Source organism: Heterodontus francisci, chromosome 4, assembly GCF_036365525.1.
Source record: "Heterodontus francisci isolate sHetFra1 chromosome 4, sHetFra1.hap1, whole genome shotgun sequence".
NCBI lineage: Eukaryota > Metazoa > Chordata > Chondrichthyes > Heterodontiformes > Heterodontidae > Heterodontus > Heterodontus francisci.
The window spans coordinates 96,305,074-96,330,702 of NC_090374.1; the positions used below are offsets into that span (position 1 = coordinate 96,305,074).

General features: G+C 44.9%; 1 protein-coding gene across 2 annotated transcripts in view; it reads left to right on the top strand.

The window, feature by feature from the left end:
* hsd17b4 (hydroxysteroid (17-beta) dehydrogenase 4) overlaps positions 1 to 25,629 on the top strand; it is a 220,068-nt gene that overhangs the window by 151,437 nt on the left and 43,002 nt on the right. For both annotated transcript variants that reach the window (XM_068029896.1, XM_068029897.1), the window contains exon 21: positions 9,527 to 9,616. In XM_068029896.1, coding sequence (XP_067885997.1) covers positions 9,527 to 9,616 — 90 coding nt within the window. The remainder of the gene's footprint in view (positions 1 to 9,526; positions 9,617 to 25,629) is intronic.

Here is a 25,629-nt window from a genome sequence, read left to right on the forward strand (position 1 = left end):
TTCGCTATGACTTTGGCAGCAACCTCTTCCTTGATAAAGACAGATGCAAAGTACTCATTTAGTGCCTTTGTCTCCACATGTAGATCTCCTGTTTGGTCTCTAATCAGCCCCACCCCTCCTCTTCGTACCTTTTTACTATTTATATGCCTATCGAAGATTTTTAATTAACTTTTTTATGTCAGCTACCAGTCTCTTCTCATACTCTCTCTTTGCTTCTCTTATTTTCTTCTTCACTTCCCCTCTGAACCTTCTACAATCTGCCTGGTTCTCACTTGTGTGACACCTGCTAGTGCTGCCTTGCCAGTATTATCCAAATTCCAAGAACAAATTAAAAACAATCTACATTGTACATGCTCTAATGCTCCAAGTTGCACACAGTACTCTAGCTGCCGGCTAACCAATGTTTTGCAAATTCATCATTACTACTTTATGCTTCTATTCTTCATCCCTATTTATAAAACATAAAATACTGTTGATCTTTTTAATTGCTATATCTACCAGCACTTGTACTTTTAGGAATTTATGTATTTGAACCCCTAGATCGTTATATACATTCACATCCTTCAGTATCTTTCCATTGGGTGCATACTTACATTTGTTGCTTTTACTCCAAAAATGTATGATCTCTGTTACCAATTCAGATTTGCTATAGATACCTTCTTCGGTTTAGTGGTGTCAGCCGTTTCCATAATTGGTTTGAAGGTCTTGCTCTCATCAGAGTGACTAAGACTGCCTGAGATCTCTTTGCACAATTGTATAGCCAGGGAGTGTAACAGCAGTATTCCCTTGTCAACTGAACTGGATAGTTGTGTCTTTCACACGTGTTGTTTGTCTCACTGAAGTCATTCTGAGCAAATACTTGGTGAAACGAAGCCTGATATGAATCAATAAGCTTCTTTATTTCATAGTGAATACGCTTACAGAGCAGTGATTATGATCAGATGACTTGATTCAATCAGTGCAACTTGCCTTTAGCAATAACAGAAAACTAATGTACATACTACACCTCATATCAGTGGTTTATTTTTAAACCAGTTTCATAACTACCCCCTCCATTGTGCTCACTTGGAGCCTTTTATTGAGCTTCACAGCTTTTCAGCTTTCTCTTCAAAACCCTGACTCCCTGCACATATCTGTTTCAAAAACCTCTGTGAATGCTGGTGCCTGATCCACTGCTTTTTATTTTTATCTCTTGCTGATCACATCTAGAAAAGGAAGGCCTGCCAGATTCCCTGTCGAATTCACTGTGGATGTGAGGTGTTGGTTGATTATGGAAGCAAACTAATAAGTTGCTTATTATCTACGGCCCATGATAGAACAACATCAAAGCTAGGACAATTTGCATCTGAGCTGCCTTTTGTCTCAGGGCCCTTTTAAGTTGTCTGAATACAGTATGCTTTTAAAAAGACAACATTAAAAGTAGCCCCTTTTCCAAATCCTTTGTTTTTTTCAAGAAAAGTCAAAATTAGCACTTCCATTTATCCATGTTAAATCACATCTGCCTTTTTTCCAATTCCACTAACATGTGGCTTCCTGCAATCATTTACTGTCTGCTGTTTGCCAAATTCTCTACTTTTGTATCGTTGGTACATTTTGAGCCCAAGGTACAACACTTTCAACGTTTCCCTCAAGCTGCACAACACCCATTTATTTAACTGTTTTGTGTTCTTCAACCAACTCTATCTGTGCAATTATATTTTCTTATACTATATGCCTGAATGTTTCTAAGATGCTGCTTGTGAGACCTTATTGATTGTAACCTTAAAATCTATATAGGCTACATCTACTGAATTCCCTTTATCTATTTCAATCAGTCACTTCTTGAATGAACTGTTAAGTCTGTCTGAATATGCTATACTTCTGGAAACTCAACAAATCTATGCTGTCTGTTATTAACTCATGTATTTATAAATGCTCAAAACTTTTATCTCAAGTTAAGAATTCTAAAAATTTGCCCACAATTGACTTTAACTTAACCAATCTTCTGTTTCAGTACCTTGCCCAGAAAACTGTTCCAAATATCGACCACTCTATGTGACGAAAGCACTTCTGACATCTGTCCTAAATTTTCCTTTCACCATTTTTAGCATGTACGCATTGTTCTATTATCCACACATACTTTGAAGTAACATTTTGGATTAACCTTAAACATTAACTGTGCCATTTAGTATCTTAATTATGTTATCTCCTTTCATGGGACATTGATTCAGCCAAATAGTGTAGATGGAGTCACATGTAGGCCAGACAAGGGTATGCCTGACAAGTTCCCTTCTCTGATGCTTATTAGTGGGCCAGTGGGTTTTTAATTACAATTCAGTAGATTTTACAAACATATGAATTAGGAGCAGAAGTAGGCCACCCGGCCCCTCGAGCCTGCTCCGCCATTCAATAAGTTCATGGCTGAACTAATTACTCCACATTTTCACCTACCCCGATTAGCCTTTTACCCCCTTGCTTATCAAAGATCTATGTACCTGTCCCTTAAAAATATTCAAAGATCCTGCTTCCACTGCCTTTCGAGGAAGAGAATTCCAAAGGTTCGCAACCCTCTGAGAAAATTCTTTTCCTCATCTTTGTCTTAAATGGGTGACCCCTTATTTTTAAACAGTGACCCTTAGACCTAGATTCTCCCACAAGCTGAAACATCCTTTCCACATCCACCCTGTCAAGACCCTTCAGGATCTTATATGTTTCAATCAAGTCACCTCTTACTCTTCTAAATTACAGCGGATACAAGCCTAGCCTGTCCTTCCTTTCCTCATAAGACAGCCCACCAATTCCAGGCATTAGTCCAGTAAACCGTCTCTGTCCTGCCTCAAACGCATTTACGTCCTTCCTTATATAAGGAGAGCAGTACTGTACACAGTACTCCAGATGTGGTTTCACCAATGCCCTGTATAGCTGAAGCATAACCTCCCTACTTTTGTATTCAATTCCCCTCGTGATAAACGATAACATTCTATTAGCTTTCCTAATTACGTGCTATACCTGCAGACTAACCTTTTGTGATTCCTGCACTAGGACACCCAGCTCCCTCTGTATCTCGGAGCTCTACAATCTCTCACCATTTAGATAATATGCTTTTTTATTCTTCCTGCTAAAGTGAACAATTTCACACTTTCCGACATTATACTCCATTTGCTGGGTCTTTGCCCACTCGCGTAACCTATCTATATCCCTTTTTAGCCCCCTTGTGTCCTCTTCACAAGTTACTTTCCTACCTGTCTTTGTGTCATCAGCAAATTTAGCAACCATACCTTCAGTCCCTTCATCTAAGTTATTTATATAAATTGTAAAAAGTTGAGGTCCCAGCACAGATCCCTGTGGCACACCACTCATTACATCCTGCCAACCAGAAAATGACCCATTTATGCCTACTCTCTGTTTCCTGTTAGCCAGCCAATCTTCTATTCATGCCAGTATGTTATCCCCTACATCATGAGCTTTCATTTTCTGAAATAACCTTTGATGTGGCACCTTATCAAATGTTTTCTGGAAATCTAAGTACAATGCATCCACTGGTTCCCCTTTATCCACAGCATATGTAACTCCCTCAAAGAACTCCAATAAATTGGTTAAGCATGATTTCCCTTTCGCAAAACCATGTTGACTCTGCCTCATTACCTGCATTTTTTTTGAAATGCTGTGCTATAATGTCTTTAATAATAGCTTCTAACATTTTCCCTGAGACAGATGTTAAGCTAACTGGCCTGTAGTTTCCTGCTTTCCATCTCCCCTTTTGAATAAAGGTGTTACTTTTGCTATTTTCCAATCTAACTGAACCTTCCCTGAATCTAGGGAATTTTGGAAAATTAAAACTAACACATCAACTATCTCACTAACCACGTCTTTTCACAACCTAGGACGAAGTCCATCAGGACTTTTATAGTTAGTTTCCCCCTAGTGCTAGCCCAAATTTATAACTGAATTCAGTAACTTTTCAATAATAGGTGAAATCTGAGTTTGACTTCTGGACTCTTAGTGCAGTGGTTATCTACTGGGTTGTTATACTAATGAAACTGACAATGTATAATTTTATAGTATGTGTTACAGTTGATGTCCTTTTACTTGTGAGCAAGGCCCTTGCTATCTATGAACTTATTGTGAATGATTGCATCATCATCATGGCCTTAACGGAAAGCTGGCTGAGGGTTGATGACACCTTGCCACTTAATGAAGCTTGCCCCCGGCTACATCTTCCAACATTTGTCCAGTCAAGACCATCGTGATAGCGGTGTGCACTTATCACCAGATCACACCTTGACTGACCCCCAGCTCCTCTGGCACTTTCTCCCACTTTGAGCATCTCAACTTGCTCCATCCCTCTCATCTCTCTTTCAAAATCATTGTTCTCTACCACCCTCCCAAGTATGATAACTTTCTCACCGAGATATCTTCACTGCTTTCCTCCCTCAGCCTCTACACCAAACGACTTCTCATCCTCGGTGGTTTCAACCTCCATCTCAGCTCATCATGTTTTCTCTCCTGTGAGTTCGCTGCCTCCTTATCCTCCATAAATCTCTCCTTCCATGTGAAGTCCCCAACCCATATTCACTGCCACCCCCTTGATCTTGCCATCTCATGTGGTCTTGTATTAATTATAGATAGGGCCATCACCGATCACTTCATTGGTTATCACTCATCACCCATATCCCCCTTCCATGTCCAACTCTACCACCTCCTGTATCCGTCCCTGGGAAAAATTATACCCCAATTCAGTTATAACTGCACTTTCAAAATCCCAACTTTCTAGCCTTTGGCCCTCCGTTTGCCACAATATTTATGTAGCTACTGATTTGCTGAACTGCACCTGCACCTCCACTTCTGATGTCCTAGTCCCTGATAAAAACCATTACTCTCTCGCCCTGGCCATTCCCTTGGTACGGCACTCATCTTCGCTTCCTTAAGTCCAAGGGATGCAAACTTGAAAGGAGATGGTAGGCAGCTGGTTTAGCCATCCATTGCCAGATCAGGCTGGACCACTTAAAACACTGTCAGATCCTGCTCTCATCTAAAACTGCTCACTACTCCAGGATCATTCTGGAATGCAAAGATAACCCCCCGGCTTCTTTTCTCTGCTGCAAACTGTCATCTTAAATTCCCCTCGCCTGTCCCCTCCACCCTCAACTCCCACAATAAATGCAAAGAGCTCATGGACTTCTTTGTCACTAGTTTCGAGACCATCCGATCAGCTGCCTCTGCTGTGTCCCTCCCTTGCACTAGCCATTTTGCCAAACTTCCTATAAAGCTCCCCTTGCCCTAGTCCTGAACTCAAATTTTTCTCTAGTTTCTGCCCTATCTCCCCTCATGCTCATTCTGAGATCATTTTTTTAGTCTTTCATGGGTTGTGAGTGTCACTGGCAATGCCAGCATTTGTTGCTCATCCCCATTTGCCCTTGAGAAGGTGATGGTGGTGAGCTGCCTTCTTTAACCGCTGCAGCCCATCTGGTACAGGTACACCCACATTGCTGTTCGGAAGGGAGCTCCAGGTTTTTGACCCAGCAATGGTTCCAAGTCCGGATGGTGTGTGGCTTGGAGGGGAACTTGCACGTGATGCATCTGCTGCCCTTGTCCTTCTAAATGGTAGAGGTCATGGGTTTGGAAGGTGCTGTCGAAGGAGGTTTGGTGAGTTGCTGCAGTGCATCTTGTATCTAGTATACACTGCTGCTACTCTGTGCCAGTGGTGGTTGAGGTGCCAATCAAGCAGGCTTTTTTATTCATTCATGGGATGTCGGTGTTGCTGGCTAGGCCAGCATTTATTGCCCATCTCTAATTGCCCTTGAGAGGGTGGTGGTCTTCTTGAACTGCTGCAATCCTTGGGGTGCAGGTACATACGTAATGCTGTTAGCAAGGGAGTTCCAGGATTTTGACCCAGCGACCGTGAAGGATTGGCGATATAATTCCAAGTCAGGATTGTGTGTGGCTTGGAGTGGAACTTGCAGGTGGTGGTATTCCCATGACTTTGCTGCCCTTGTTCTTCTAGGTTGGTAGAGGTTGCAGGTTTAGAAGGTGCTGTCTAAGGAGCCTTGGTGAGTTGCTGCAGTGCATCTTGTAGATGGTACACACTGCTACTACTTTGCATCGGTGGTGAAGGGAGTGAATGTTGAAGTTGCTGGATGGGGTGCCAATCATGCGGGCTGCTTTATCCTGGATGGTGTGGAGCTTCTTGAGTGTTGGAGCTGCACTCATCTAGGCAAGTGGAGAGTATTCCATCACACTCCTGACTTGTGCCTCGTACCCTCCGTAAACCTGAGGTCATCCAAACCTCTGCTGCCTGTGTCTTCACTCGCACCAAGTCCCTTTTCCCTATTACCCCTGTGCTCGCTAACCTACATTGGCTCCTGGTCAAACAAAGTCTTAAATTTAAAATTCTCATCCTTGTTTTCAAATCCCTCCATGGCCTCACCCCACCCTAACTCTATAATGTGCTCCAGCCCCACAGACCTCTGAGATAGAACAAAGAACAGTACAGCACAGGAGAAGGCCATTCGGCCCTCCAAGCCTGCGCCGATATTGATATCGGCGCTCCCCTAATTCTGTCCTCTTTGCATCCCTGATTTTAATCGCTCCACCATTGGTGGCCTTGCATTCAGTTGCCTCGGCCCTAAGCTCTGGAATACCCTCTGAACACCTAACTGCCTTTATATCTCGCCACCTCTCTACCTCGCTTTTCTCCTTTAAGATACGGCTTAAAACTACCTCTTCAACCAAGCTTTTGGTCATCTGACCTACTATAGCTTGGTGTCATACTTAGTTTTATAATGCTCCTGTGAAATGCCTTTGGACGCTTTATTACATTAAATATGCTATATAAATACAATGAAAAGTGCAGGAGGGCATGCTGGGAGCAGCACCAGGCATACCTAAAAATGAGGTGTCAGCCTGGTGAAACTACAACACAGAATTATTTGCATGCCAAACAGCAGAAGCAGCATGCAGTAGACAGGGCGAAGCGAACCCACAACCAATGGATCAGATCAAAGCTCTATAGTCCTGTCACACCCAGTTGTGAATGGTGGTGGACAATTAAACAACTGACAGGAGGAAGAGACTCCACAAATATCCCCATCCTCAACGATGGGGTAGCCCAGCACATTAGCACCAAAGATAAGGCTGAAGCATTTGCATCCATCTTCAGCCAGAAGTGCCGAGTAATGATTCATCTCAGCCTCCTTCTGAGGTCCCCAGCATCACAGATGCCAATCTTCGGCCAATCCATTTCACTTCACCTGATATCAAGAAACGGCTGAAGGCACTGGGTACTGCAAAGGCTATGGGCCCTGACAACATTCCGGCAATAGTAGTGAAGACTTGTGCTCCAGAAGTAGCCACCCCCCTAACCAGGCTGTTCCTGTATAGCTACAACACTGGCATCTACCCAGCAATGTGGAAAATTGCCCAAGTATGTCCTGTGCACAAAAGGCAGGACAAATCTGATGCCAATTACCGCCATGTCAGTCTACCCCCCCGTCATTAGCAAAGTGATGGAAGGGGTCGTCGACAGTGCTATCAAGCGGCATTTGCTGAGCAATAACCTGCTCACTGACATCAAGGCAGTATGGCATCAAGGAGTCATTGGGAATCAGGGGGAAAACTCTCCGCTGGTTGGAGTTACACCTAGAGCAAAGGAAGATGGTTGTGGTTGTTGGAGGTTAATCATCTCTGTCCTAAGACATTACTGCAGGACTTTCCCAGGGTAGTGTCCTAGGCCCAACCATGTTCAGCTTCCCTTTATCATAAGGTCAGAAGTGGGGTGATCACTGATGATTGCACAATGTTCAGCACCATTCACGACTCCTCAGATACTGAAGCAGCCCATGTCCATATGCAGCAAGACCTGGACAACATCCGGGCTTGGCTGATAAGTGGCAAGTAACATTCATGCCACACAAGTACCAGGCAATTACCATCTCAAACAAAAGGGAATCTAGCCATGTTCTCTCAGTGTTCAATGGCATTACGATCACTGAATCCCCCACTATCAACATCCTCGGGGTCACCATTGACCAGAAACTGAACTGGACCAGCCACATAAATACTGTGGCAACAAGAGCAGGTCAGAGGCTGGGAATGTTGCGATGGGCAACTCACCTCTTGACTCCCCAATGCTTGTCTACCATCAACAAGGCTCAAGTCAGGAGTGTGATGGAACACACTCCACTTGCCTGTCTGGGTGCAGCTCCAATAACACTCAACCATCCAGGACAAAACAGCCTGCTTGATTGGCTGCCCATCCACATTCACTCCCTCCACCAGCGACGCATAGTGGCAGCAGCAAGTACCATATACAAGATGCACTGCAGCAACTCACGAAGATTGCTTCAACAGCACCTTCCAAACCAACAACCACTACCACCTAGAAGGACAAGGGCAGCAGAAGCATATCAACACCACCACCTGCATGTCCCCCTCCAAGCAACACTCCATCCTGACTTGGAACTCTGTTGCCGTTCCTTCACTGTCGCTGGGTCAAAATCTAGAAATTCCCTTCCTAATAGCACAGTTGGCGAACCTACACCCCAAGGGCTGCAGCAGTTCAAGAAGGCAGCTCATTACCACCTTCTCAAGGGCATATAGGGTTAGGCAATAAATGCTGGCATAACCAGTGACGCCCACATCCTCAAACGAATAAAAAACAACAGGTTGTTGTCATCTGTTCTAATTTACTTCTGGAATTTAGCTGTTGGGCCATAACCTATCTTTATGAACTTCTTGCTGGAAATACATGAAGGAATTTTAAAATCTTTGACTTACTTTATATATAATGGACACATATGATCTGTGTGGAGATAGGTGAATTTCAGTGAGAGTTCTCCAACTGCAACATTTCTTATGCCCTCTTTTGGGATTTCCACATGCGCTCATTGACGTTATGGCAGGTAATTGGAAGAACTCCTCTGGAAATTCACCCCCAGTGTTTCATTATGTTTAATATTTAAATTAATTGATATTCTTTGAAATGGTTGAGCTATATTATCAAAATAATTGTCATTTAAACGGTCTTTAGGCTATGTGCTGGTGTAAGTTTTTTTTTCTAAATTAAGTAGAACCACAGATTTAGTTTAGAGATACAGCACTGAAACAGGCCCTTCGGCCCACCGAGTCTGTGCCGACCATCAACCACCCATTTATACTAAACCTACACTAATCCCATATTCTTACCACATCCCCACCTGTCCCTATATTTCCCTACCACCTACCTATACTAGGGGTAATTTATAATGGCCAATTTACCTACCAACCTGCAAGTCTTTTGGCTTGTGGGAGGAAACCGGAGCAACCGGAGAAAACCCATGCAGACACAGGGAGAACTTGCAAACTCCACACAGGCAGTACCCAGAATTGAACCCGGGTTGCTGGAGCTGTGAGGCTGCGGTGCTAACCACTGCGCCACTGTGCCGCCCCATCTATGTGCTCGAGATGTACTATTTAACACTTCATTTTATGAATTCCATTTTCTAAACAAGCAGTGACCTTTTGAAATTTTGAAGTCTTTAATACTGTCTTTTTCTCCCCTATTCCTTAGGTAAAGGAAAGTAATGAAGTTGTGCTTGCAGGGGCATATGTCGTTCTGGAGGAGCCTGTATATAAACCCAAAACTAATGGCACTAGCATGGTAAGCTGGACTATTTGGCAAAAAAAAGTCACTACTTTTAAAAATGTTCTTTCTTAACAATCGAAATGTGGAGCTTATTCAAGGAGCAGCTACTGCGTGTCCTTGATAAGTATGTACCTGTGAGGCAGGGAGGAAGTTGTCGTGCGAGGGAGCCGTGGTTTACTAAAGAAGTTGAAGCGCTTGTCAAGAGGAAGAAGAAGGCTTATGTTAGGATGAGACGTGAAGGCTCAGTTAGGGCGCTTGAGAGCTACAAGCTAGCCAGGAAGGATCTAAAGGGAGAGCTAAGAAGAGCAAGGAGAGGACACGAGAAGTCATTGGTGGATCGGATCGGGGAAAACCCTAAGGCTTTCTATAGGTATATCAGGAATAAAAGAATGACTAGAGTTAGATTAGGGCCAATCAAGGATAGTAGTGGGAAGTTGTGTGTGGAATCAGAGGAGATAGGGGAAGTGTTAAATGAATATTTTGCGTCAGTATTTACAGTAGAGAAAGAAAATGTTGTTGAGAATACTGAGATTCAGGCTACGAGGCTAGATGGGATTGAGGTTCACAAGGAGGAGGTGTTAGCAATTTTGGAAAGTGTGAAAATAGATAAGTCCCCTGGGCCAGATGGGATTTATCCTAGGATTCTCTGGGAAGCTAGGAAGGAGATTGCAGAGCCTTTGTCCTTGATCTTTATGTCGTCATTGTCGACAGGAATAGTGCCGGAAGACTGGAGGATTGCAAATGTTGTCCCCTTGTTCAAGAAGGGGAGTAGAGACAGCCCTGGTAATTATAGACCTGTGAGCCTTACTTTGGTTGTGGGTAAAATGTTGGAAAAGGTTATAAGAGACAGGATTTATAATCATCTTGAAAAGAATAAGTTCATTAGAGATAGTCAGCACGGTTTTGTGACGGGTAGGTCGTGCCTCACAAACCTTATTGAGTTTTTCGAGAAGGTGACCAAACAGGTGGATGAGGGTAAAGCAGTGGATGTGGTGTATATGGATTTCAGTAAGGCGTTTGATAAGGTTCCCCACGGTAGGCTATTGCAGAAAATACGGAAGTATGGGGTTGAAGGTGATTTAGAGCTTTGGATCAGAAATTGGCTAGCTGAAAGAAGACAGAGGGTGGTGGTTGATGGCAAATGTTCATCCTGGAGTTTAGTTACTAGTGGTGTACCGCAAGGATCTGTTTTGGGGCCATTGCTGTTTGTCATTTTTATAAATGACCTGGAAGAGGGTGTAGAAGGGTGGGTTAGTAAATTTGCAGATGACACTAAGGTCGGTGGAGTTGTGGATAGTGCCGAAGGATGTTGTAGGGTACAGAGAGACATAGATAGGCTGCAGAGCTGGGCTGAGAGATGGCAAATGGAGTTTAATGCGGAAAAGTGTGAGGTGATTCACTTTGGAAGGAGTAACAGGAATGCAGAGTACTGGGCTAATGGGAAGATTCTTGTTAGTGTAGATGAGCAGAGAGATCTTGGTGTCCAGGTGCATAAATCCCTGAAGGTTGCTAACCAGGTTAATAGGGCTGTCAAGAAGGCATATGGTGTGTTAGCTTTTATTAGTAGGGGGGTCGAGTTTCGGAGCCACGAGGTCATGCTGCAGCTGTACAAGACTCTGGTGAGACCGCACCTGGAGTATTGCGTGCAGTTCTGGTCACCGCATTATAGAAAGGATGTGGAAGCTATGGAAAGGGTGCAGAGGAGATTTACTAGGATGTTGCCTGGTATGGAGGGAAGGTCTTACGAGGAAAGGCTGAAGGACTTGAGGTTGTTTTCGTTGGAGAGAAGGAGGAGGAGAGGTGACTTAATAGAGACATATAAGATAATCAGAGGGTTAGATAGGGTGGATAGTGAGCGTCTTTTTCTTCGGATGGTGATGGCAAACACGAGGGGACATAGCTTCAAGTTGAGGGGTGATAGATATAGGACAGATGTGAGAGGTAGTTTCTTTACTCAGAGAGTAGTAAGGGCGTGGAATGCCCTGCCTGCAGCAGTAGTACATTCGCCAACTTTAAGGGCATTTAAGTGGACATTGGATAGACACATGGATGAAAATGGAATAATGTAGGTCAGATGGTTTCACAGCTCGGCGCAACATCGAGGGCCGAAGGGCCTGTACTGCGCTGTAATATTCTAATTCTAATTAACCATTGACTTTGTGAACTATGGTCACAAATATATTGCATAGTTTGAGATGTGTGAATGCCCAAAGTCAAAGGACATATACAGTATATTATTTAACTGGAAAGATCACATTTGGAAAAAAAATTGCGTTACTTTGGTTAGAGTCAATTATTAGCCTAGTGAGTGTGTTATTTCAGATTGGTAGAAAGAAAAGTTGAATAATTGACTTTTTTGTTCAATATATATTCTATATTCATATATTCTATATATATTGCCTATATTCTATATTCAAGTGGTAATGAAAACAATGAATCATATGACTGCAATACTTTTTGGAATTAAATTTCATATTCTATATGAAGGATGCAAAAAAGGGGAAAGTACTCTATAATGAAAAAGATACAGTTCTTTTAATTGGCTTCAATTCTTCGCTTGTTTCAGACAACTTGCTTGCAGATTTATACTGGCACTGTTACAAGTTTCTAATGCTAGTTCTTGCTCCCACCCACAAGCCATGAGTGGTATAAGTCAGGATATGGCCATTTCTGTTATTTAAATGGTTCCTGAGCTGCTCTAGGATAAAACAGCAGTAGTTTTGTGAGACATTTTGCTGGTTTTTTGTTGTTACTTGCATTTCAAAATACCTGTAGCTTATGTTAAAAATTCTGAACTATTATGGGGTTTCTGGAATTGTACTTATTACTCCATAGAGGTTCTTGTGGACATTCCACTCTGGCAAGAGGAGAAGGAAGGGCAGCAGCAGGAAGGTGCAAAAAAGGTTCAGCTGGAAGTCTGAAATAAACAGAAGTGTGCTCTTTCCCCTAATATACCTATTAGGCCTAGGATATCCTAGCTGCACAAGGAAGTTGCTGTTCCCCAGGGAGGTTGTAACAGTTTTGTCACCTTCTGCAAAAAGATGTGTGACCACAGCCTGTTGCAGTCAAGTTCAATGCAGTCCTGAATCTCTTTGCCTATGGCGTCTTTCAGGCTGCCATAGGGGATATCAGTAACCTCAATCAGTTTGTAGTCCATGCTTGAGGAAGAAAGTAGCTAAAATAAACATTGGTCCCTTAGAAGATGAGACTTGGGAATCAATGGGAAACAAGGAAATGGCAGAGACTTTGAACAAGTATTTTCTATCTGTCTTCACAGTAGAAGACATGAGAGGCATCCCAATAATATTAGAAAATCAAGGGGCAAAAGGGAGGGAGGAACTTTTTTTTATTTATTCGTTTCATGGGATTTGGGCGTCACTAGCCAGGCCAGCATTTATTGCCCATCCCTAATTGCCCTTGAAAAGGTGGTGATGAGCTGCCTTCTTGAACCACTGCAGTCCATGTGGGGTGGGTACACCCACAGTGCTATTAGGAAAGGAGTTCCAAGATTTTGACCCAGCGACAGTGAAGGAATGGCAAAGTAGTTCCAAGTCAGGATGGTGGGGGACTTGGAGGTGGTGTTCCCACGCATCTGCTGCCCTTGTCCTTCATGGGTTTGGAAGGTGCTGCCTGAGTAACCTCGGTGTGTTGCTGCAGTGCATCTTGTAGATGGTACACACTGCTACCACTGTGCGTTGGTAGTGGAGGGAGTGAATGCTTGTGGACGGGATGCCAATCAAGCGGGCTGCTTTGTTCTGGATGGTGTCGAGCTTCTTGAGTGTTGTTGGAGCTGCACCCATCCAGGCAAGTGGAGAGTATTCCATCACACCCCTGACTTGTGCCTTGTAGATGGTGGACAGGCTTTGGGGAGTCAGGAGGTGAGTTACCTCCGCAGGATTCCTAGCCTCTGACCTGCTCTTGTTGACATGTATTTATATGGCTACTCCTGTTCAGTTTCTGGTCAATGGTAACCCCCAGGAAATTGATTGGGGATTCAGTGATTGTAATGCCGTTGAATGTCAAAGGGAGATGGTTAGATTCTCTCTTGTTAGAAATGGTCATTGCTTGGCACTTGTGTGGCGCGCATGTTACTTGCCACTGATCAGCCCAAGCCTGGATATTGTCCAGATCTAGCTGCATCTCGACACGGACTGCTTCACTATCTGAGGAATCATGAATGGTGCTGAACATTGTGCGATCATCTGCGACCATCCCCACTTCTGACCTTATGATTGGAGGAAGGTCATTGATGAAGCAGCTGAAGATGGTTGCGCCTGGGGCACTACTCTGAAGAGCTCCTGCAATGATGTCCTGGAGCTCAGATGATGGACCTCCAACAACCACAACCATCTTCCTTTGTGCTAGGTATGATTCCAACCAGTGGAGAGTTTTTCTCCTGATTACCATTGACTATAGTTTTGCTGGGGCTCCTTGGTGCCATACTCTGTCAAATGCTGCCTTGATGTCAAGGGCAGTCACTTTCACCTCGCCTCTTGAGTTCAGCTCCTTTGTCCACGTTTGAACCAAGGCTGTAATGAGGTCAGGCACTGAGTGGCCCTGGCAGAACTCAAATTGAGCGTCACTGAGCAGGTTATTGCTAAGCAAGTGCCGCTTGATAGCACTTTCAGTGACTCCTTCCAACACTTTACTGATGATTGGGAGTAGACTGATGGGGTGGGAATTGGCCGGATTGGATTTGTCCTGCTTTTTGTGTACAGGACATAGCTGGGAAATTTTCCACATTGCTGGGTAGATGCCAGTGTTGTCGCTGTGCTGGAATAGCTTGGCTAGGGTTGCGGCAAGGTCTGGAGCACAATTCATCAGTACTATTGCAGTATCTGGTTCCTTCAGTCGTTTCTTGATATCTTGCGGAATGAATCAAATTGGTTGAAGACTGGCGTCTGTGTTGCTGGGGACTTCAGGAGGAAGCTGAGATGGATCATCCACTTGGCACTTCTGGCTGAAAATTGTTGCAAATGCTTCAGCCTTATCTTTTGCACTAATATGCTGGCCTCCCCCATCATTGAGGATGGGGATATTTATGAGCCAACATCTCCTGTCATGCCTGAATGTGGCAGGATGCAGAACTTCGATCTAATCTGTTGGTTGTGGGATCGCTTAGCTCTATCGCATGCTGCTTACGCTGTAGTCCTGTATTGTAGCTTCACCAGGTTGACACCTTATTTTAAGGTATTAGATTAGATTAGAAATACAGCACTGAAACAGGCCCTTCGGCCCACCGAGTCTGTGCCGAACATCAACCACCCATTTATACTAATCCTACACTAATCCCATATTCATATTCCTACCAAACATCCCCACCTGTTCCTATATTTCCCTGCCACCTACCTATACTAGTGACAATTTATAATGGCCAATTTACCTATCAACCTGCAAGTCTTTTGGCTTGTGGGAGGAAACCGGAGCACCCGGAGAAAACCCACGCAGACACAGGGAGAACTTGCAAACTCCACACAGGCAGTACCCGGAATCGAACCCGGGTCCCTGGAGCTGTGAGGCTGCGGTGCTAACCACTGCGCCACTGTGCCAGGATGCTGTTTCTGGCATGCCCTCCTGAACCAGGGTTGATCCCCCGGCTTGATGGTAATGGTAGAGTGGGGGATATGCCGGGCCATGAGTTTACAGATTGTGATTGAGTACAATTCTGCTGCTGCTGATGGCCCACAGCGCTTCATGGATTTGCATTGCTAGATCTGTTTGCAATCTATCTCATTTAGCATGGTGGTAGTGGCACACAACACTGTGGAGGGTATCCTCACTGTGAAGATTCCTATTAATACTGTCATGGATAGATGCATCTGTGGCAGGCAGATTGGTGAGGATGAGATCAAGTATGTTTTTCCCTCTTGTTGGTTCCCTCACCACCTGCCGCAGACCCAGTCAAGCAGCTGTGTCCTTTCGGACTCAGCCAGTTCAGACAGTAGTGGTGTTACCAATCCACTCATGATGATGGACATTGAAATCCCCGACCCAGAGTACATTCTGCGCCCTTGCCACTCTCATTGCTTCCTCCAAGTGGTGTTCAATGTGGAGGAATACTAATTCATCAGCTGAGGGGTGGGGGGGTGGTGGCAGGGGGCGGTAGGTAGTAATCAGCAGGAGGTTTCCTTGCCCATATTTGACCTGATGCCATGAGACTTCATGGGGTCTGGAGTCAATGTTGAGAACTCCCAGGGCAAATCCCTCCTGACTGTATACCACTGTGCCGCCACCTCTGCTGGGTCTGTCTCCTGCCGGTGGGACAGGACATACCCAGGGATGGTGATGGTCATGTCTGCGACATTGTCTGTAAGATATGATTTGGCCAGTATGACCATGTCAGGCTGTTGCTTGACTAGTCTATGGGACAGCTCTCTGTTTTGGCACGAGCCCCCAGATGTGCGGAGGAGGACTTTGCAGGGTCGACAGGGCTGGGTTTGCCGTTGTCGTTTCTGGTGCCTAGGTCGATGCCTGGTGGTCCATCCGGTTTCATTCCTTATTGACTTTTTAGCGGTTAGGTACAACTGAGTGGCTTGCTAGGCTGTTTCAGAGGGCATGTCAGAGTCAACCCTGTTGTGAGTCTGGAGTCGCATGTAGGCCCGACCAGGTAAGGACAGCAGATTTTCTTCCCTAAAGGACATTAATGAACCAACTGGGTTTTTACAACAATTGACAATGGTTTCATGGCCATCATTAGATTAGCTTTTTAATTCCAGATTTTCTTTTTCATTAATTGAATTCAAATTCCATCTTCTGCTATGGTGGCATTCAAACCCATGTTCCCAGAGGAATATCCTGGGTCTCTGGGTTACTAGTCCAGTGACAATACCACGATGCCACTGCAGTCACTATCACTAGAGAAAAATAACTAGGAAAACTTATGGGGCTAAAGACTGACAATCCCCCAGATCTGATGGCCTGCATCCTAGGGTCTTAAAAGAATTGACTGCAGAGATAGTGTCTACAGTGGTTGTCATCTTCCAAAATTCCCCAGATTCTGGAAAAGCCCCAGTGGATTGGAAAACTTCAAGTCCAACACCACTATTCAAGAAAGGAGGGAGGCAGAAAGCAGGAAACTATAGGCCAGTTAGCCTAACATCTGCCACTGGGAAAATGCTGGAATCCATCTTTAAGGAGGTAGTCGCAGGACATTTAGAAAATCATAATATAATCAAGCAAAGACAACATGGTTTTATGAAAGGGAAATGGTGTTTGACCTATTTATTAGAGTCCTTTGAGGATGTAACAAACAGGGTGGATAAAGGGGAGCCAGTAGATGTTGGATTTCCAAAAGGCATTCAATAAAGTCCCACATAAAAGGTTATTGCATAAGATAAGAGCTCATGGTGTTGAAGGTAATATATTAGCATGGACAAAGGATAGGCTAACTAACAGGAAACAGAGTCAGGATAAATGGCTCCTTTTCTAGTTGGCAAACTGTAATTAGTGTGGTGCCACAGGGATCAGTGTTGGGGCCTCAACTATTTTACAATCTATATTAATGACTTGGTGAAGGACCGAGTGTATTGCAACCAAATTTGCGGATGATACAAAGATTGGTGAGTAAGCAAGTTTGGAGGAGGACACAGAGAGCCTGGAAAGGGATATAGATAAGTTAAGTGAGTGGGAAAAAATTTGGAATATCATGTGGGGAAAATGTGAGGTTATCCACTTTGGTTGTAAGAATAGAAAAGCAAAATATTATTTAAATGGAGGGAGACTTCAAATGCTGCAGTTGAGAGGGATCTGAGTGTCCCTGTACATGAATCTCAAAGTTAATATGGTGCAGAAATTAATTATGAAGGCAAATGTAATGTTGGCCTTTATTGAAAGCAGGATGGAGTGTAAAAGTAGGGAAGCCTTGCTACAACTGCACAGGGTGTTGGTGAAGCCACATCTAGTATACTGCGTACACTTTTGGCCTCCTTACTTAAGGAGGAATATACTTGCATGTTAGACAGTACAGAGAAGGTTCACTACGCTGATTCCTGGGATGAAGGGGTTGTCTTATGAGGAAAGGTTTAGCAGTTTGGGCCTATACTCATCGGAGTTTAGAAGACTGAGCAGTGAACTTACTTGTAGGAAAGTCTACATTAAACCAGTGGGAGTCATTCAAAAAGGAAATAGAGAGTTCAGGGCCAACATCTTCCCGTAAAGGTGAAGGATAGGACCAAGACGTCCAGGGAACCCTGGATGTCAAGGGATATAGAGAATTGGATAAGGAAAAAAAAGGAGGCTTATGGCAGATTCAGAGGGCTGAAAACAGCAGACACCCCAGAGGAGTATATAAAGTGTAGGGGGGGTACTTAAAAATAAATAAATAATAATAATTAGGAGAGCGAAGATGGGGCATGAAAAAACACTGGCGGGCAAGATAAAGGAAAATCCCAAGGCATTTTATAAGTATATTAAGGGCGAGGATATCCGGGGAATGAGTAGGGCCCATTAAGGACCAAAGTAGCAATCTGTGTGTGGAGTCGGAGGATGTAGGTGAGGTTTTAAATTATTATTTTTCATCGGTGTTCACTATGGAGAAAGACGATGGAGATGTAGAGATCAGGGAGGGGGAGAGTGATATACTCGAACAAATTAGCATTGAAAGGGAGGAGGTATTAATGGTTTTAGTGGGCTTAAAAGTGGATAAATCCTCAGGCCCAGATGAGATGTATCCAGGCTGCTATGTGAGGCAAGGGAGGAGATTGTAGGGGCTCTGTCACACATTTTCAAATCCTCTCTGACCACAGGTGAAGTGCCAGAGACTGGAGGACAGCGAATGTGGTACCATTATTCAAGAAGGGTAGTAGGGATAAACCAGGTAATTACAGGCTAGTGAGTCTAACATCAGTGGTCGGGAAACTATTGGAAAAAATTCTGAGGGACAGGATTAATCTCCATTTGGCGAGGCAGGGATTAATCAAGGATAGTCAGCATGGCTTTGTCTGGGGGACATCATGTCTAACTAACTTGATTGAATTTTTCGAGAAGGTGTCTGGATGTGTCGATAAGGGTAAAGCAATAGATGTAGTATATGTGGATTTCAGTAAGGCTTTTGATAAGGTCCCACATGGGAGATTGCTTAAGAAGGTAAGAGCCCACGGGATCCAGGGCAATTTGGCAAATTGGATCCAAAATTGGCTTAGTGGCAGGAGGCAGAGGATTATGGTCAAGGGTTGTTTTTGTGGTTGGAAGCCTGTGACCAGTGGTGTACCACAGGGATCGGTGCTGGGACCCTTGCTGTTTGTAGTGTACATTAATGATTTAGACATGAATATAGGAGGTATGATCAGTAAGTTCGCAGATGACATGAAAATTGGTGCTGTCGTAAATATGAGGAGGAAAGCCTTAGATTACAGGACGATGTAGATGGGCTGGTAAGATGGGCAGAGCAGTGGCAAATGGAATTTAATTCTGAGAAGTGTGAGGTGATGCACTTTGGGAGGACTAACAAGGCAAGGGAATAAACAATGGATGGTAGGACCCTAGGAAGTACAGAGGGTCAGAGGGACCTTGGTGTACTTGCCCACAGATCATTGAAGGCAGCAGCACAGGTAGCTAAGGTGGTTAGGAAGGTATCTGGGATACTTGCCTTTATTAACCGAGGTATAGAGTATAAGAGCAGGGAGGTTATGATGGAGCTGTATAAAAGGCTGAGGGGGCACCTGATTGAGGTATATAAAATTATGTGGGGCATTGATAGGGTAGATAGGGAGAAACTTTTTCCCTTAGCAGAGGTGTCAGTGATGAGGGGGCATAGATTTAAGGTAAGGGGCAGGAGGTTTAGAGGGGATTTGAGGAAAAAAGTTTTCACCCGGAGGGTGGATGGAATCTGGAACGCACTGCCTGAAGGGGTGGTAGAGACAGGAACCATCACGGCATTTAAGAAGTATTTAGATGAGTATTTGAAACGCCATAGCATACAAGGCTACGGGCCATGTGCTGGAAAATGGGATTAGAATAGATAGGCTTGATGACCAACGTGGACACGGGCTGAAGGGCCTGTTTCTGTGCTGTATAACACTATGACTCTGATTCTATGAAACATGTAAGATTCTGAGGGGGCTTGACAGGGTATATGCTGAGAAGATATTTCTTGGATCAGTGTAGTTGTGGGGGGAGGGGTGGGGTGCTGCCGGTACAGGGTTCAACACTCTAGTCTCTGAGCAGGGCTGGCAACCCTTTAAAAATGGTGCTAGTGCCTGCGCAGTATCAGTTGAAGCTGTTGAGGACGTCATTGAAGCTACTCCGCCACGTGATTTGGGTTGGGGTGGGGGGGGGGGGGGTGGTGGGAGGCGGGGTAGCAGTGGCCACCCTGCATATTTAATTGAGCCGTCGTGCTCAAGATTGCGGAGGCGTGGCGGCACACAGCACCAGAATGCCAGCTGTCATTTTTTTTTTTGCTCGCTGCCAGGAGTGGCGGTGAGAAAACAAAATTTAGCCCACTAGACTTTTATTTATAGGCCTACCTGAAAATTGCATCAGATGGGCCTTGGGTTCTAGCAAGCTCCGAACCCACTTAATGCCAAAACATAACCTAAGAAATAGGAGCAGGATAGACCATTCAGCCCCTCAAGCCTACTCTGTCAATCAATGAGATCATGGCTGATCTGATGGTGGCCTGAACTCCACTTTGTGCCCGACCCCCATAACCCTCGACTCCCTTGTACATCAAAAATATGTCCAACTCAGCCTTATAATCAATGAGCCAGCCTCCACTGCTCTCTGGAGTAGAGAATTCCAAAGATTAACAATCCTCAGAAGAAATTCCTCCTCATTTCCGTCTTAAAAGGGTGACCCCTTATTCTAAAACTGATGAAGGGATAGAGTGCATTGCAGCTGAATTTGCTGATACAACGATTGGTGAGAAAGCAAGTTGGGAGAAGGACACAAAGAGCCTGGAAAGGGATATAAATAAGTTTAGCGAGTGGGCAGAAATTTGGCAGATGAAGTATCATATGAGAATCGGGCCCAGCAATCCCGGCGTCGGGCTCTGTGGCGGGCCACTGCCGCTCCGATCTTCTGGCTCCCGCTTGCCACCGAGTCTGACGTCAGGAGCTGAACAAAATTCAGCCCAGCATGTGTGTCGGACACAGACTGGAGGCTGCTTATATATGCAATTGTCGAATCCATTTGCAATTCTTAGGTACTAGTGAATGCTGCATGCAGCCCATTCATTTCCATCAGGTGGAGAAGTCCAGGAAAAGAAGGGAGGAATCACAAATGGAGTAGGTAAATAATGGAGGAAGTGTGGGCAGGATTGGGACAGAGTTTTTTTTAAATTCTTTCATGGGATGTGGGCGTCGCAGGCATTCCAGCATTTGTTGCCCATCCCTAATTGCCCTTGAAAACTGAGTGGCTTGCGAGGCCATTTCAGAGGGCAGTTCAGAGTTAGCCACATTGCTGTGGGTCTGGAGTCGCACGTAGGCCAGACCAGATAAGGACGACAGATTTCCTTCCCGAAAGGACATTAGTGAACCAGATGGGTTTTTACGACAATTGAGGATAGTGCTGTGAAACTGTTATTGAGTCTAGTTTTCAATTCCAGATTTTTTTTTGTTAATTAATGGAATTTAAATCCCAGCCCATGGGGTCCAATTTGGCAGCTATATCCTAAAGTTATCAGTCATTCTTGCTGCAGAGCAACTTTTGGTAGTGGACATTGAAGTTTCTCCCACTCAAAGTACACTTGTATCCTCTTTGTTTCTCTCGGTGCTTCCTGCAAGTGAAGTTCTGTAGGGTGGATTACTGATTCTTCAGTTGATGGCATGGTTGGTGGAGGGGTGTAGTAGCCAACGATCAGCATGTATTTTCCTTGATGCTGTTTGACCACCTGCCAAGAATAAGGCACACATTATTTCACCACATGAAGATTGAAACTTAAAATTGCTGCTGGGAAGAAAAGAGGGCCTATCACAAGGAATTGCCAGGCCACTTGCTGGAAAGACCTTTTCTGCATACTAGCAGACAGTGTGGAAGCAAAGGAACAAGTCCCAGCTTCCCCAGTACACAGAAGACCCGGTCAGACCAGTTTGGTCACATGACTAACTGGCAGAGGTTTTTGAATTTGAACTCAAAGCTCTTTTCTCCTGGACTGAGAACACCCCTCTCCTGTCAGCTCCCATATTTTTCTCACGGAACTGAAGACCCATTGAAGACACATGAACCGCAAGAATGAAAAGTCTCCTACAGTGAACAAGGTTTAAGAAGAGTATTGGGCCCCAATGAAAAGCAAGACTACCAACAAAAGATTCAGTGAGCTCGAAGCACAGTAACAAGAAACTCTTCTGATATTGCCTCAAACCTCTCTTTTTTTCTTGTGTGTATCGTGTATGCAGGCTAGCGTGGGGCGTGGCATGTATCTGTAGGCGTTAACCGAATTTTAATAAATTTCACTTTTCTTTAAACCTAAGAGAGCTTGTTTATGCTAATTTCTTTGCCTTATAATTGGAAAGTGGTGAACAAGGATTCACCAAGGGGGAGCTCAAAACAGTGTGTTTAAAATTAAATCCTGTTACAATAAGACCAGTTGAAGGCTAACAGAGACCTCTAGACACCTTTCTCATCTGGTCGTAACAGAAACTTAGGTGCCAGTGTCTGGAATTTTACCCACAGACAAACGAGAGAAATTGGAAGTGGGAAGCCAAATTGTTCCCAATCAAAAAAGAGCAAGATTAATGCAGGTTTTCTTGTGGTTGTGTGTGATTGAATACTAACATGTCTGCAACTGAAGCAAGTAGCTCTGCAAGCCAGGGTGAAGTAACTTGGGATAAGTTAAAAGCACTGTCTATGGAGGAGTTGAGAAAAATGGTTGAGCAATGTGGGATCACTGTACGTGGCAAGGCTAGAAAGTCTGAGCTCCTAAGGCCAGTGGCCCACCATTTTTCCCTTGAATCTGAAAACGCAGAAGCATGTTAGAAGTAGACCCAGACAGGGTATTGTTAGCAAAGTTAAGATTGGAACAAAGGAAACTTGAATCAGAGGGAAAAAAGAGAGGCAGGAGAGAGAGAGCGCCTTCTAGAAGGAATGTGAAGAAAATGAAAGGCAAGACAGAGAGAAAGAACGAGAGAGGCAGGAAAGAGAAAGAAAGAATATTCCAGAAAGAATGCGAAGAAAGAGAGTTGAAGCGGCTTGAATTAACCAGGGGGCGACAGAGTAACCCCAATGAAAGCATGGCCAATGTGGAGGAGCGTAATTCAGGGCTGGGTACAAAATTGTTAAAACTTGCTCAATTAATTACAAAATTTAGTGAGGAAGATGTGGAAGCGTTTTTTGTCTTTTGAGAAACTGGCAAGGCAGCTAAACTGGCCAGCTGAGACCTGGTTCCTTTTAATACAAAGCAAGCTAACTGGAAAAGACTATGAGGTTTATTCTTTGTTGCCAGATGAGAATTCATCAAATTATGTACTGACCAAAAATGCTATCCTCGGGGCATATGAATTAGTACCTGAAGCCTACCACCAAAAGTTTAGAACACTCAAAAAGCAAGTTAATCAAACTTATCTGGAGTTTGAAAGAAGGGCGGCACAGTGGTGCAGTGGTTAGCACCGCAGCCTCACAGCTCCAGTGGCCCGGGTTCGGTTCTGGGTACTGTCTGTGCGGAGTTTGCACATTCTCCCTGTGACCGTGTGGGTTTCCGCTGGGTGCTCCGGTTTCCTCCCATAACCAAAGACTTGCAGGTTGATGGGTAAATTGGCCATTGTAAATTACCCATAGTGTAGGTAGGTGATAGGAGAATTGAGGGAAGGTGGGGATGTGGTAGGGAATATGGGATTAATGTAGGATTAGTATAAATGGGTGGTTGATGGTCAGCACAGCCTCGGTGGGCCATAGGGCCTGTTTCAGTGCTGTATCTCTCTATGACTCTTAAGTAAGCAGCTGGCTTTTGACCAGTGGCTGAGGGCTCTTAAAATGCAGCTCAGCTATGAGACTCTCGGAGAAGTAATTCTGTTAGAGGAATTTAAACGCGCTCTCCCATTCTCAGTAAAGACCCATGTAGAGGAACAGCAGGTTCAGGGAGCCCGGCAAGTGGCCGTTCTGGCCGATGAATTTGCTTTCATTTACAAGTCGGTTTGCCAAGAGAGAATCTTTCCTAATCACCCCCACAAATCCGAAAAGGACAAAGTGTGGGAAGGTGATATCCGCCCATGCAGTCCTGGAAGAGAAAGGAAAGCAAGAGACACGGGACCCTCTTCCAGCCAAAAAGAGGTGCTGTGAGCAAGAGCGAGACCCAGAGACCTGTGTGCTGCCATTGTAATAAAGTAGGGCATTTAAAAGCTGACTGCTGGAAACTAAAGGGAAAACCAGTAGGTTAATCAGGCTCACGCACTCAGCGAAGACAGGATCCTGATGGAAAGCACAGCAGAACAAGCTGGTGGCTTTAACTGCAGTAAAAGTGCAACCCAGGAAGCTTACTACGGCCAGTGCAGGAAAAGTTAATAGGATTCCTGAAGATTATCAGGGTTTCGTCTCTGAATGGAAAGTAATCCCAAACCCCTCAAGTGGGGCAAGTTGGCCCATAAATATTCTCAGGGACACAGGTCCCTTTTACTGGGAAAAGGCCTGACCTTTCCCCCAGACAGTGCCGCGAACACCAGAATGGAATTGGAGGGCAGTGTATGCCTGTACCTGTACACCGGGTGCATCTGGAGTGCGACCTAGTTTCGGGACTGGTGACCGTAGGGATTGTCCCTAGTTTGCCTGTGGGCGGGGTTGACCTGCTCCTAGGTAATGATCTGGCAGGGGTGAAGGTGGTAGGCCCCCCCCCCACCCCCCCCAAGTAGTGAAAGAAAGACCGCCGGAGGTCAGAGAGACAGGTCAGTGGCAGGTGATGGTCCCCTGCAGTTTCCCTGAATATGTAGCGGATCAGGCCATGATCAAACCAGCTCCCCCAGAGGAGACTGAATTGGCACTGCAGGCAGATGACCAGGTCTGTCTGTCTGAGACTTTCTTTGGAAAGTTAGGAGACCCAGGGAATGAACTAGCTGAGGCTCAGTGAGCCAACCCAGTATTGCGACAGTTAGTGCAGGCTACCCAGTCTGGAAGTTAAGCAGAGGGAGTCCCTGATTGCTACTATTTAAAGAATGAGGTACTGATGAGGAAATGGACTTCTCCTCACAGACCTGAGAGCAAGGAGTGGGCAGTAGTTCACCAGTTAGTGGTGCCACAGAGGTACCGGAGAGAAATATTAAGAAGGACCCACGAGACTACAGTGGCTGTACATGCCCGTATATGAAAGATCAAAGCCCGCGTAAGACAGCAGTTTGACTGGCCAAAACTCCACTAAGATGTTGCCACATGTGCCAGGTTGAGGGGAAACCCCAACCTGCAGTGAAACCTGCACCCCTAAGTCCTGTACCGGCATTTGGAGGACCCTCCAGCAGAGGGCTGGTGAACTGTAAGGGACCCCGCCGAGAACAAAAGGGGACAGGCAGGCACACGGCTGGCAAAAGTTTAGAAAGAGACAGGGGAAAAAGTGACCAAGAGGGCATGTTCAAGGAAGTCCGGGGGGAATCCCGAATGTAAACCCCTATTGTCCGGTTAGCCAACCCCGAAAAATGTGATTAGACCCCAAGTCCTCTCGCTTAAATGCAGACTCTAGAAGCACCCCACCGGAGTTGCTTACAGCATTTACAGGAGCCTGCGGAGACAAAGAGAGACCTTTGGGGGCACAGAAACCATGAGAGTGATGCCACACCTAGTCGAAGTGCCACAGGAGTGTGCAGTCAAGTCTGCACAAATACCAACAGGTAGGAATGTCTTTGAGAACAAAGGGGAGATTAACAAAGAATCCTCGCCCACAGTCAGAGGGTAAGGGAACCACCCATCCACTGAAGGCAAATGTCTTTGCATGACTCAGCAAAACACTGGAAGAGTTCAGGATAGACTCGCCCACTACCATCTCTCCTGAAAATTAACCTTGCCTCAACAGGAACAAAACACTAGGCAGTCATGGCAATGGGCAAACTGAAGAAAAACTTCCCCAGAGAACCACATGGTTACTGTGATGCCAGAAAGGGGAAATTAAAGCAGCA